Source organism: Colobus angolensis, unplaced genomic scaffold (genome assembly GCF_000951035.1).
Source record: "Colobus angolensis palliatus isolate OR3802 unplaced genomic scaffold, Cang.pa_1.0 Scaffold70, whole genome shotgun sequence".
NCBI classification, from domain to species: Eukaryota; Metazoa; Chordata; class Mammalia; order Primates; family Cercopithecidae; genus Colobus; species Colobus angolensis.
In genome coordinates, this window is record NW_012120710.1 from 2295500 (window position 1) to 2309799 (window position 14300).

Here is a 14300-nt window from a genome sequence, read left to right on the forward strand (position 1 = left end):
CCTCCCACTCAAAGCAGGCTGAGCAACTGTGTCAGCTTTTCTTCTTTTACTTCTTTGGTTGTTGCATGCAATTTTGGGAATGGCTTAGGCACTAAGGCTAAACATTTTAGTTAGGAAATTTGAAAAAAGACAACAAAAGACTTTAGGATCAGTTTGATTAATAGTGAGGTGCAGAAATGATGTTCCGCATGAAACTGTGTTGGACTCTATAGGCTGGAAAGGGTTAGTTCTGATAGGACTGGAAAGGGTTAATGTGAGCTAAACCACTCTGTTTTCTAAAGGGGAGCTGGCACTATTAATGTACGTGCAGTAGCACAGGGCTTCAGGATTTTGTTGTGCTTCTGAGGTCTTTTAAGAAAATTTCCTCATTAAACTGTCATCCTTATCTGTGTCTACAAATGTATAATGGATGGGTTCTTGCCTTTTGAACTTATTTGCCTGGATTGCTAAGGGTAATCTTTGAGAAGGTGGATGTGATTGTGTTAGGCACCTTGTTTGTCTTGCTCACTGTAACTCTAGTGCCTTGGCTTGTGCCTGGAGCATAGTAGTAGTATCCAGTAAATATTGACTGAATGAATGAATGCAGGAAAGAGAAAAGAAAAGAGAACTATTGAATGCCTCCTCTGTGTCTGCTACTGTGTGTGGTATGTAAAAATTATATCTGGCAATCAGAAGATATTGGTGATCATGACTAAAGTGCTTTTTACACCTCTCTTTCCATCTTTCTCAGCCACTCGGTAGCAGTGCTCTTTTGTCACTTCCTTGACATCACTCTTGCCTGGATTTCCTCTTACCTCATTGACTGTTTTTGTTCCTCTGCTCTGCTTGTAAATGTCGGCATGCCTCAGCACTTGGTCTTGGGTCCACTCCTTGATTTTTACATTTTCTTCCTGGATGATCTCGTTTAGTAATAGCTTCAGGTACCAGCTTTATTCATTGATTTCCTAATTTTTATCTCTAATCCTGACCCTCTGAGCTCCAGACTCAGACATCTACTTGTATGCCCAATGGCTCCTTTTTCATGTGTAATAAGCATCTTATTCTTAAAGTGGCTAAATAGAACTCTTGATTTGTTCCCCAATAATTTGTTTCTCCCATAGTCTTCCCCTGGCTCCTGCGATAATTTCTTAATTTCTCTTGTCCCCTTACTGCCCATTTTCAGGGTGATCTTTTAAAAATGAAAAACAGTCAAGTCACTCTCCATTTTAAAACTCTTCCGTGGCTCTCATTACACCTAAAATTCTGACTCCTTACCCTGGTTTTGTGGCCCCAATCAGTATCATCTCCTAAAGCTGACCTTCAGGCCCTGTCCAGCTGTACTAACTTTGTTTCTGTTCCTGGAACATCCTAAACTTGTCTTCACCTTAAAGCCTTTGCACTTGCTGTTCCCTTTGCTTGGAACACATTACCTGCAAATATTCACAGTACTGATTCCTTCCTGTCATTTTTGTCTCTGCTCAGTTGTCATCCAGAAGCCTCATGTGAACCACCCTATGCCAAGCAGTCCCTGCCTCATTTTATTTTCCACAAAGTACTTAATGCTATCTGAGATTACCTTGTTCATCTATTCACTATTAATTGCTTGGGAACTTTGTCTTTCTGATTCACAGATATATTTCTCTCTCTCTGAAGAGTATGAGGAACATAGCAGGCACTAAATAAATATTTGCTGAATCAGTGAATATACTGTATCATTTAATTTTCATGGGAACCAGAGGCTTAGAGAAGTTGATAAATGACTTGACTTCTTAAGTCTTTTTTTTTTTTTTTTTTTGAGATGGAGTCTCACTCTTTTGCCCAGGCTGGAGTGCAGTAGTGCGATCTCGGCTCACTGCAACCTCTGCTTCCTGGGTTCAAGTTATTCTTCTGCCTCTCCCAAGTAGCTGGGATTACAGGCGTGTGCCACTGTGCCCAGCTAAGTTTTGTATTTTTAGTGGGGACGGGGTTTCACCATGTTAGCCAGGTTGTTCTCTAACTCCTGACCTCAAGTGATCTGCCTCCCTTGGCCTCCTGAGGGATTACAGGTGCCGGGATTACAGGTGTGAGCCGTGATCATGCCCGACCTCAAATCTTCAAGGAATTTTCTTTTCCACTAAAATCTTGATGGCCAACCCATATCCTGCTTGCATTCAGATTTCTATTTTTAGTTTGAGTATAGAGAAGGAAAATGATGTATAGATTGCCAGGGTGAAAATGAAGGAAACAGAAAGGAAGGAAACTTACAGTAATTAAACATGTAGTACGTGCTACGTCCTGCACTGTGTGCTTTTATGTATGTTACCTAATTCGACTCTCAAAGCCTTCAATGCAAGGTTGATATTGTGTTGAATCAATACAAGGTTGATATTATTACCCCAGTTTTATAGATGGAAAAACTGGGGCTCAAAAAAGCTAAAAACTTTGCTCCAGGTAGCACACCTATTAAGTGATGAGCTAGATTTCTTAAACCGGGGACTACCTGACACCAAATTCCTGACTCTTTATGTTATGATGGTTGCTTTGTGAGATGGATTTGCTTCTAAAATAGTAAGGACAAAAATATGAATTCAATGCACATCTGCGTAGATTATAACAAATATCTGAAGCACAAGAATAAGTTATACAGACAATATGGAAAACAGACCTACAATATTCAATGCCTGAGCATATAATTGGATGAAAAGAATACAGAATGAACATTTGGTTCTCTGGCAGGGCTCATGTACGGTATGACATAGAGCAGCTGTCCCCAGAGAAAGTTCTTTGTTTCTAGACTGGTACTACACAAGCAGCATTTGAGCAATTCAGGATTTCTTTCTGCTTTCACTATAAATAGAGCTCATGGAATTCTGTATATCAAAGTTAATGCAATGAAAAGGAGCTGCAGAGTATGGAAATAAACCTTAACTCATTCTATAAACTAGAAGCATGTTTGGCATCGGGAGGCCCTAAAAACGCTGTCATTCCTTGGATGGATTCTGAGGTCTTATTTAGCATATGAAATTGCAGAGTAGATCCTATTATGTAAGGAGACAGGAGGACAGCATAATGTGGTTGCAAAACGAAGAACTTTATGCCCTTCAGGGAAGAGTTAACAGGGCAGATATACATAGAGAAAGATGTGTGATTAGAATGTGGAAAATGAATGAATGGGTGGCATGTATCTGTGTGTATTGCCGAAGCCGGGTTGCTGGATAATCCTCAGATGTCAGATTTCCGTAAGGCCAACATGTGACTCAAAGCTTGCCACTCAACAGAGAATACTGGGCTGTGCTGGTATTAAGAGGCTGGCTGGAAGCTAGGCTCCCACTGTGCACTAGCCTAACTCCCTGTCGCTCTCTGCGTGTGGGTGGGTGTGCATGTGTGTGTGTGTGAGGGTATACATTTTATGCAGTGGGTGTTTAAAGAGCTAAGCACAGAAGCTGGATTTCCACAAACGATCATCACGAGCACTCCAGACACACCAAACTTCCTCTCTTGGTATTTTATTTTATTTTTTTTTTTTTTGCTTTCATCCTTTTTTTAAAAAAATTTAAAACCCTAAAGGAGAGAGCCCCCAACATCCTGCCTACAGGATTGGGATTATTTTCTCTTACCTGTCTATGTGGGTGCCCTCTCAAGGTTAGAACTGAAGCTATGTGGGACCGGCATATTCTCGAGCACCAGATGAGAGGAGCTGCGTGAAGCAGTAGCAGACACCAGAAGAAGAGTGACTCTGCCCTGCTAACATGAACAACAGCTTGCAGGTTAACCTGCCCAGAAGCTGGGCTGCTGCAAGTGGCTCGCTCCAGGAGAAGTCTGAGCATTCTTTTTTTCTTTTTTATTACTATAGGATGGAGGATGAAGCTGTCCTGGACAGAGGGGCTTCCTTCCTCAAGCATGTGTGTGATGAAGAAGAAGTAGAAGGTGAGCTTTACGGGTCTGGGAAAGTGTCTGTTGACATACATATGTCTCTATAGATGATAACATTCATGAATTTCATATATCTTACATTTTTAAAATGAAACACCAAATCTTTTCTATACAGTTTCATCAATCTCTACATTTTGCTTCAACACAGAAAGTAATTTTAAGAACTTCACTGGACCATCAGAATCTGATTGAAAATGGGTCTTGCCTGGTTTTTTAAAAAGTCTTATTTTAAAGTAAGTGCCTATGTTAGCTGCGCCTCTTTATCAAAAATAAACATTTTACCAGATAATACTAACCACCTTCCAATGACTAATTCAAGAAAGCTGCTAGATTTATATAAATCTATTCAGCAGCATCTTTAATATTCTTTCTTGTACCTTGTAGTGTAAAGATATAGATATTACAGAAGGATAATGATACCATTGTTGCAGGAAAAATGGGTTTAAGATGAAGATGTTAAGAGTGGTAATCATGGATGAGTTTCAGTTAGGAAAAGATGGACAAGCATTTTTTACTTAAAAAAAAACTTCAAGGATCTCTTTTGTTGATGTTTCCTAGTGCCTGTTAAAAACTAAAGAAGAGTTATGTTTTATCTGGTGCTATAATACTTTCAGCAGGCATTCCCTTTTCCTGTCTCCTGACTTATCAGTAAGTGGGAATAATGCCATTTGTTTGATGGAAGGCAAAGCTGAATTAATATTTATTAAAATAATTATATGAAGGCATCACAGATATATGTTGTTATTAATATTTATAATGAGATTTTTTTAAAAATCAGGGTTCTAGGCAGTACTCAAAGTTAAATGAAAGTTGCAGGTGAATCATGTGATCAATCTCACCCTTCAAAGTCACCTGAGAGACAATTCCTCTGTGTTTTGGAGATTCTGGCCTGGCCAGTGCCATGTGGTAAGCATTTAGTGCCAGCCCCAAACTTGAACCAGAGGGTGGTGGGCTTGGGAAAAAGAGAGTCAGTATTGTATGTTCTGGAGTGATTCTTCAAGCAGACTGAACACCAGGTATGGGGCAAGTGATTCTCCTCTGCCACTTGGAACAGTTTGAATAGTGTGGCTGTTATGTTGTTTCTCATGTTGCTTTAGTGAGTTTCTTCTGCCCATGTGGTGTTAGAGGATTGGCGCCTCCACCCCCACCTCAACTTCCCGCATTTATGCTCTTGAGGCTGACTAATACGAGTTTGATGCCTAAGTTTCTTAGGAAAACGGAAACTACAGTATTTTCTTTCATATTGTTTTATGGGTTCCTTGCATTTTTACAACATGCTGTGGGAAAATGTCAAGCTGGTGAAAGCAAAATAGTAAAACTTTTGTCTTAAGATTCTTGGAACCCATGATGTTAAATCATCATTTTAGTGACTCTGTCACTGTCCCAGTGTCAAAGAGGGGATATAAGTATTAAAGTTTTAGCATATGGATATAAGAAATAATGTAGCTTTGAGCAAATAGCCTATAGTTTTAAGACAATTGAAGTAGAAAAGGCTTGGGAGTGACATATACTATGTGTGTGTGTTTTTCTTGAGAATAATGTTCTAGCTAGGTTCACAAGAGATGTAAATCACTTCTTGAGTTTGTAAGGTCTGTAGGATTGACAGTACTCTACTGCAATAGGATATTGCATACTGTTTCTTAAGACTTTGACTAAGTGCATTTCCTGAAGTATTTCCCTTGATTTTCAAGCACAAAGTTAAGACAACAACATAAATGAGTAGCACACAAATCTGTAGCCAGGTGTCTTTAGGAAGAAACAGAAAGAGAACCGAAGGTGGTAGAAACACATCTGTAAAATTCAAGAAATGTGTTGGTTTTGTGATGATTGAACCTCCCGAATGGATTTATGTATTTCCCTGTTCTTATAAGACCTCTATTTTAGTGACTGTCTTTCACGTTGATTGACACCTGAGCTGACTACATTTCTTTCAAGACATGCTCAGATAGTTGCCTGTTGCTGAGTCCTGAGTCCCGTAGGAAGATTGCTTATGGATTATTTTGTGGGTAACTTTCAACAGTGCTGACTGTCTTGCAATACTAGCCTTGAAATTATAGTAACTGTTCATTAGAAATGAACAAAATTGTTCATTTTTAATTTGCTTTTCTCCCAATTGACCCTCCCCCTTTTTCACCTTGCTTTATTGGTGGGGGTGGGAGGTCTTAGATTTTATAATAGCTCTAGGTGATAGTATAAAATAGTTGAAATGGACAGGGGTTTTATGGCACATCCATGCTTCCGTGGTTGAGAATGAAGAAACAGATGGCCTATGTCAGGACCTCTAAGAAGTATTCATATTTTGAGGGAAATGTTTTTTCCCAAGAATATGAGTCCATCTCATATTTTTAATTGCATAGAGAAGAGAGTATTTGAAGAAAAGCAAACTGTTATCTCTATTCTAAAGTAGCTTCCTGGCACATTTATGGCAGAGGTGAATGCCCCAGTTTTAAGGGTCAGAATTCAAAAGACAGGGAGCTGGAACACTTTACCTTTATATTATTATTTACATTTCCTTTTATGCGAGTAGTTATTTCTCTTGCTTCTAGGATAAACGTAGAAATTTACAATGTTTGTAAACATTCTTGGCAAAGTCAACTTAAAATAAAACTTTGTTTTTTACAGTTATCTGCATAAATAAGATGTATTCCCAATAAATGATTATTAAAGTAACTAAGGTCTGATGGTTCTTGTTACTTTAAAATATTCATGCTTTAAAAATGCTTAGGGTCCCCTAATTTGGGGTGATTGGATTCAGCTCAGCCTGAAGGCAAGAAGAGCCAGATACTCTCTCTTAGTTCCTTTGAATGCTGTGGTTCTGAGGAGGGAGACTTCAAACCACGCCCTCAGTTCACCTTGTTCAACTTTACTCTCAGTGGGTGGCATGACACTTAATCCACATTCTAAAAACTTAATAGAAAACCATCAACTGCAAAACTCACTAAGCATGGAGTGAGTCAGAAGAGGAGTCATCTGTTTAAATAATAAATTATGTGGCATATATTTAAAGACCTCATTGTCACATAATTTTCTTCATGTGTTAATGGCTTAAAGAGATACTCTTTCAAAATGAAACCAAGTGCCAATTTTAATCTTTAAAAGAAATAGAAGCCTTTAAATCTGCTCTTCAGCTGGTTACCTTGTACTATGCATGGTTTTGTAAAGTTAACATTTTTTGGAGGAGAGTGGTTACTGTGGATAAACTTACTTTAAAATGTCAGTATTTCAGATATTCATATTTATTTATTTATCACAATGCCCCAGCTCCCATCCAGGCCCTTCCACGCTTTCACAGAATTGGTCTATGGATGACAAATTAACATTACCAGAATGGTCCAGAAGTGCTGACCAAGAGGAGCAACCACTCACTTTTCATTTCAAACATAGACGGGGTAAATTGCTAATTACATAGGGTGAATGAGGGTTGAGATAGGAAGAGTCAGTCCCAGGTAGCTTTTTCCAACAGAAGAAAATCTTATGGATGTTTTATTCTTAAAAAAGCCAGCCAGGATTTTGGATCTGTATGATATAAACAGATTACTTAATAGTCTCATATTTTGCAATAGGGGAAAAGAGCAAACTCCACCTTATCCTTTGAGATAAGGCTTTGGCTCTGCAAGGCTAGGTAACTCCCAGCAGGCCTTGGCAACTCTGACTTCATGAGGAGGGACCTTTTCTTAACATCAAGTTCAACCAACAACTCAGAAAATATAAAATGCAGTAACACAGTATTGGCTGAAATGTGTCTCCATTTCTGAGGCTTGGTCAGTACTCTCCTAAAACTATTATGCTATATTGTGCTGGTTTTTCCTCTTCCATTCAAAACTTAATGCAGTGAGAAGTGTGCATCCATCTGTCCCAGTGGAAGAATAATTCTACAAATTCACATGTCTAGTGAAGGACATTAAGAGGGAGTGTAGTTGAAAATGCATGGAATTTACAGGAGGATCGTTTTCAGGAAAAGTAAAAAAATATGTCAGGGTCTGGGACAGGGTAGATATTCACTAATTATTTGTTAAAAGAAAGAATGAATAAATAAATGTATAACATAAACTAAATAAAGTATATGTAGAATCACTTTGTATAATCCTTTTACCTATTTTTCAAAAAATTTTGTTAGAAATTTGGTTGTCAAGGCTTGACGTTGTGGTCATGCCTATAATCCTTGCACTTTGGGAGGCCAAGGTGGGAGGATCACTTGAGGGCAGGAGTTCAAGAACATCCTGGAAAACATGGCGAAACCCCATGGCAAAACTCCATCTCTACAGAAAAATAATAGAAAACATAGCTGGGTGTGGTGGTGCACGCCTGTAGTCCCAGCTGCTCAGGAGGGTGAGGTGGGAGAATCGTTTGAGCCCAGGAGATCAAGGCTACAGTGAACTGTGATTGTGCCACTGTGTTCCAGCTCGGGTGACAGAGTGAGACCCTGCCTCAAAAAAAGAAAAGAGAAAAGAAAAAGAAAAAAGAATTTTGGTTATCTTAGTTCTCTTATTCAAATGAAATGATATAGCCTCTCATTTTGCAAAGATCATTGACATATCATTTATATATTTATACTGATAAGAAAAAGAAGGGCCTAAACACCTCTGCTTTATCAAACTTTTTCATTCTTCTAGTATGTTTTTTGAAGAGACAGACTAAAATGATGAAATGGAGGCTTTTGTCTTTTTGGAAGTCAAGACCTCAACATTTTACAGACATGAAATCATGACTTAAGCCTATTTCTTGCTAGAGGATATTGTGATGATCTACTCATGTGTATTGGAGAAGGTAGTATTTTTTTCTAAAAAAAGTGGGGCCTGGTAGACATTTTTTAATAATTACAATGGTATAAAACGTAATTGCTGAGAAGGAGTGAATGAAAACCTATCGGATGGGAAGGGAGGGGCCAAGTTGGGACTGGGGCTATTCTGAGCACTGGATATAAGTGTCCGGTTGCATTTTGCTGACCTCTTCTCTGCTATTCACTCTAATTGCTCAGAAAACAGTGTGTACAGAGGAAACTCTTGGGCAAATACTGCTAAAGGAAAAGCCTTCTTAAAAGAAACAATGTATCCACACATTGGACTGCTTTAAAGAAATGCAGTGAGGTTTTTAAAAGTTGATACTTGAATAGCAACATAGGTTTCCCAGAAAAGGTTGAGCCCATGCAGACCTTTCCCAACTCCCTGTTCCTTTCTCCTCATGGCCTCAGCTGAACGCTGGCCAGAGGTCCTCAAGTATGCAGCACTTAGCTCTGTAGCTGCCTGACACCTCTTGCTGTGTCAGGGAAGTTAAATATTTATATATAGATTTCTTTCACTTCAAGGAAGGCTGATGATAGTTCCGTGTTTTTGAAACATTCTCCGACATTCCTTTTGAGAATTTTCCAACTGTAGAGAATTCCCTGGTAGTATAGTATGGGCTAAAGCCGTCTTGAAGCCATTTCCTATCCTAGGTGTTGGTGTTCTTTGATGGCAATTAAGCCATAGCAAATTGCACTTGGTACTTGCATTGCATTTGGCAAGGATCCAGAAATTCTGAAATAGTACATTTACAGCAGTTTTGTCTATAGATTGAGCTTCTTTTTAGGAACTTTTTTATGTGGTCATATTAGTGAGGCATGTTGTTTGATATTTATTTTGGGGAGTCTCTATTGTTTATTTTTTTCATGTGTTGTCAAAGCAGAGTGGCTAAGTATGAGTTTGAGAATAAAAATTTAAAACTTGCTCTATTGTCAAATCATTGCATAGGTGAAGGAAGCAACTTATAGTTTAGATTATAGGTTTTTCTCTTTGTAAAATGGAAACAGTGGAGCATGTCATTCACCTTAGAACTCTTAAGAACTTCCAACAGCAATTGTTGTTGTACCTGGCATTAGGAACAGGCGTGTTTTATACTCCACCACTCTCTGTTGTTTTTCTTTCTGATGGATACAGCCTCACCAATAATTTTCTTTGGTTATTATCTTCTTTTCTGAAAATTATAACTGGCATAAATATTGTTTACTTGCTTAATTCATTTCTCCCTACATCTGTCCTTTGCCTTCCTAATCATGCTTACCGACTGCTTCTTATATTGGAAAACTAAAGCCAGAATGATCAGTGAAATTTCCCAAAGCCTACTCTCTGTTTCCCTTTGGACTCATTCTCATCCTTTAAGCTCTGGGTATGAAATCTAATTTTCACAGTTAGACTGCTCTGATACACATTATCCTTAATTTGTTAAATTGTCTTTTTTTCCAAGAAGAGGGATATTACCATAATTGTATACTGGGTAAAATACAAATGCTTGTCCATTGTATAATAAAGCCTGCAACGTTGGTTCATTTGGAAAACGGATTCAAGAATGTAGTATTTTTCTGCCAGTGAGAAGGATTCAAGAGTCTAGTATGTGTATATGTATTTAAACATGCATATAGAAATGCATTTCCCCCTGTCTGCCACATAGACTAGAATAATTCTTCTTCCTACTGGCCATTATGTAATTTAGGTGCCAATTAAGTGAGATTATGCAACAGTGTAGAAATAATACTATCTAACCTGAACTAAATATTTCCCCTTTTTTATCACCACAAGATTAGAAATCATTGGGAGAACTGAGAATTGGGCCTGATGAGAATGAGTAAAGTAAGAATATAATAAAGATCAGTTGAGGCTCTCTTGTTGCTGTCATGAGCTTGCTGGTGCGATTTCATTTTGTTTTGTTTTATTTTATTTTACTCTTTTGGCTGATTGCATTTAGGTGACTGAGGTGAGAGCCTGCAATGGCATAGGTTCACGGGAGGTTCCAACACTCATCCCTGGAGCTGCTGATTGCCAGGTGGGATGAAAGGTGAAGGTAGTGAGGGTGGTGAGTGACAGCCACTGAATCAGCAGTATAGATGACTTAAATAATTCATTTCTCTGAATAACTAAAAAGTTTTCAAATCTGGTAAATTGTTTCTACCTTTCCATAGAATTAGAATTAGAAGGCAGCTATCCAAAGGGCTATATCCGATGTGTGTACCTTTCTTCATACTCTGTTGATTTTTGGAAGAACAGACTCTATTTTTAGACCTCATGAAATATTATTTTATTGACTGTTTTTCATGGTGGAATGCTCAGTAACTTTTACCAGGCCAAAAACTTCTGGGAATAAAAAGAGGTTTTAAATTTTAGTAATATTGGCCAGTATATCAGCTTTAGATGAATGGAATTATATTTTTATAGATGGGTTAAATTACTGCCAAGCCCCCAATTGATTATTAAATTTTCAACAGGAAATTTGATTCCTACTGAAAAATAAAGAAAATGTCTTCAAGGTAGAATGAAAGCTCATGATTGAATCTAATGGATACGTGTGTTTGGCAAATTAAATTAGTATCTGATTATTCAAGTTTTTACTCGCTTTTATTCCATCTGTGCTATGGTTCAGAGAACATGGTGGTGGACCAGTAGTCTCAGTACCTTTTTCTGTTTCTGGTCTGCCGCTGCCTTTCTGGATAATACAAAGCAAATCATTGTCTTGTGGTTATGGCTTCTTCATGCAAAGTGCAGTGAGTAACCCGTCTCCTTAGCCACCTACTAGAAATGCTCTAAGAATTTTTGGATAATACCTGAAAAATACCTTGATACTTCCAGTAGGCCATTAAGAAGTTACTTAATTTCTGAATCTCAGTTTTTTTGTACAAGGAGATAGAATTTGCACCTCTCGTCTCCTAGTTTTTCTAGGAATATAAGTAAAGCAATTTGAAATTCCCCAGGATTAACCCCATAAATTTAAGGTATTATCTCCCTTGCATGTAATCGTTGCATGTAATTTATCTTTATGCACAACACTTTCTCACCAGCGGTTGCTGTGACTGCAGAACACTGTCAGACTAAAGCTAATACCGATATCTGGTAGTCAACAGATTAGTTGATTAGTACTTATGTTAACTCTTCTTACTAAATTTAACTAACAGATGGACCATGCCTTTTTTTTTTTTTTCTTTAAGCCTATCAAAATGGTAAGAACAGTTGCAGGTGTGACCTCTAATATGTTGCTTTTCCAGGCTTATGTGTATCACTGAATGTTAGGTAACATTGTAACTAGGACCATGATTATTGTTTAGTCAAATAAATCAGCCATTATTTAAGGACATAAGGTTAGTTGATATGATAATTTTAGAGATGTATCACATATGTAGGTGAGTTTACATGGAAGGCCAGGGAATATGTGTCCTACAGAATAACATTAAATTGAGACCTAAAAGTGGAAAAGGAATTTGCTAGGTGAAGAATCAGGGAAGCATTCCAGGCAGGCATGTATGAAGGTCCAGAGGTGAGAAAGACTTAGGCCCATTTGAGAAACAGAAATAAGGCTACAGTAGCTGGACCATGTGAACAGGGAGAGAGTAGTCTGAGGTGGATAGGACCCAGATAGTTCAAGGTCTTTTATGTTATGGTAAATGTTACAATTTTATTGAGTGTGCACTAGGGAAACATTGCAGAAGGGTTTTAAGCAGGGAAGTGATAAGACCAAATTTGTATTTTAGAAAAGATTCTTTTGGCTGCTGGGTGGAGACAGTGTCCCAAGACGGCAAAGACAGAAGTGTGGGGGCTGTTGTCAGGATTCAACTGAGAGATGATTTTGGGTTGGACAAGAGTGGGGACAAAAAAGATGCAGACAAATGTGTTGAATTGATGGGTGGATATATGGATGGGGATGGCTGCTTCTGGATTTCTGCTATGAGCAATTTGGGGGATCATGTACCATTTTCTAAGATGGGGAACACTGGAAGAAGAGTGGTGGGGGATGATAGGAGTTTAGCATTTTGTATATATTGAATTTGAAGCACCTGTGAGATATCCAAGTAGAACTCTGAAGCTGGTAGCTGACTATTATACAAGCAGGAGCTAAGAAGAAAGGACAGGGATGGAGATATAAGTCTGGGAGCCCTAGGCATATAGCTAGCATTTAAAGCCATAGGAATGGATGATATTGCCCAGGATCAAAGAACGGAGTGAGAACAGAACTGGATTGGACTCTGCAAGTGCCAACTTTTGGAGATTAACAAAGTGCAGTCATAGAAGTAGGAGGAAAACCGGGAAGAGAGTGAAGGCTCTGAGGCCGAGAAGAGGGCTTTTTAAATAAGGAGCTAATGATTGACAGTGCTGAATGCTGCCTTGAAGTCCGGTAAGATGAGGACTAAATAGTAGCTACTGGATTTGGCAAAAAGAAGGTGATTGGTAATTTTTGTTAGCAATGTGGTGACGTGTCATGGTTACTTGGGAATCAAATTGGGGTAGATTGAAGAGTGCCCAAGAGACAACTATCATTATGAGAAGTTAGGAAGAGACTTTAAGGTGATGCTGGAAAAGTTTTAGCCTTTCCCTCTATGTGCTCCACTTCACTTAACTACTTAAAATATTTGGAATTATTATAGATGTTTTAGAACTAGAAAGGATCTTAGAGAAAATTTAGTTCAATATTCTCAGCTTACAGATGGCTAGAGGAACCATGAAGAAGTTAAATGATTTGCTCGAGGTAACACTGGTAGGAGCTGGAATAACTAGGACAAGGATCCAGGTGCTCTGACTTTCCCAAGGCTGTGCTCATCCCAAAAGAGTGTGCTTGAGGTTGATTCCCTCTGCAGAGGAAGAGGAATTTAGGTAGGGAGATGGATGAGAACTAGGAGAAGCACCTGAAAGCACAGGAAGTGGAAAGAACTGAAAGGAATAAAAGGTGTTGAAAGAGCGTACAGAGAGGTGAGAGGGAAAGAAAACACGAGATTGGCCTCAGCATTTGAATGACCCCTGGTGGTAAGTGGGAAGACAGATGTCCCAGCCAGAATGTTATCATATTTTGGAGCAGCTTATGAAACTAAGGGTTGTGGATTTCAATTTGTCATTCTATGACTCTAAGAAACATTTCCAGAGAATCCTGAGCCTATTTTTCCCTTCTCGATAATTACTAACTTGAAAGGATTAATCGTTATTATTCTTTTGGCTATGTTTTCCAGACAGTGGAGGATGGGAGGGATGAGTGGAGGACTGGTACCATGATAGTGGAAAAATGGGAAAGGAAGGCTTACACATCCGCGGCACTAGGAGTCCTAGTCTCTATATGTCATTAACTGGCTATTTGGCTTTAGTTAGATCACTGGTAAATGAAGAGGCTGAACCAGTTAAAGTGATTTTTTGGCCACTTTAAAAGTATAATTATGTGCTTCTGTGTCAATGAATGTCGTCCCTCTTTTTCCTGGGTGCATGTGGAAAACCACAGTCATGAAGATTCTGGGATTCTAGGCTAACAGAAGTCTCTCATAGCACTTTTCCTACCTCTGGGTGATTGTTATAGCCCTATGATATTATCTACATCTCATTTGCCTACATATGTGTATGCGAGGGAAGGGAATAATGTGAACTGTAGTATTTATATTTTATAACAAATATAAATTAATATTTAAT

The 14300-nt window shown here is 38.5% G+C and overlaps 1 protein-coding gene across 3 annotated transcripts in view; it reads left to right on the plus strand.

The window, feature by feature from the left end:
- Positions 1-3262: 3262 nt before the first annotated feature.
- The window catches only part of SLC4A4 (solute carrier family 4 (sodium bicarbonate cotransporter), member 4), a 343922-nt gene continuing 332884 nt past the window's right edge, over positions 3263-14300 (plus strand). For all 3 annotated transcript variants that reach the window (XM_011927128.1, XM_011927127.1, XM_011927129.1), the window contains exon 1: positions 3263-3885. In XM_011927128.1, the coding sequence (XP_011782518.1) occupies positions 3708-3885 (178 nt within the window). In that variant the 5' untranslated portion in view covers positions 3263-3707. The remainder of the gene's footprint in view (positions 3886-14300) is intronic.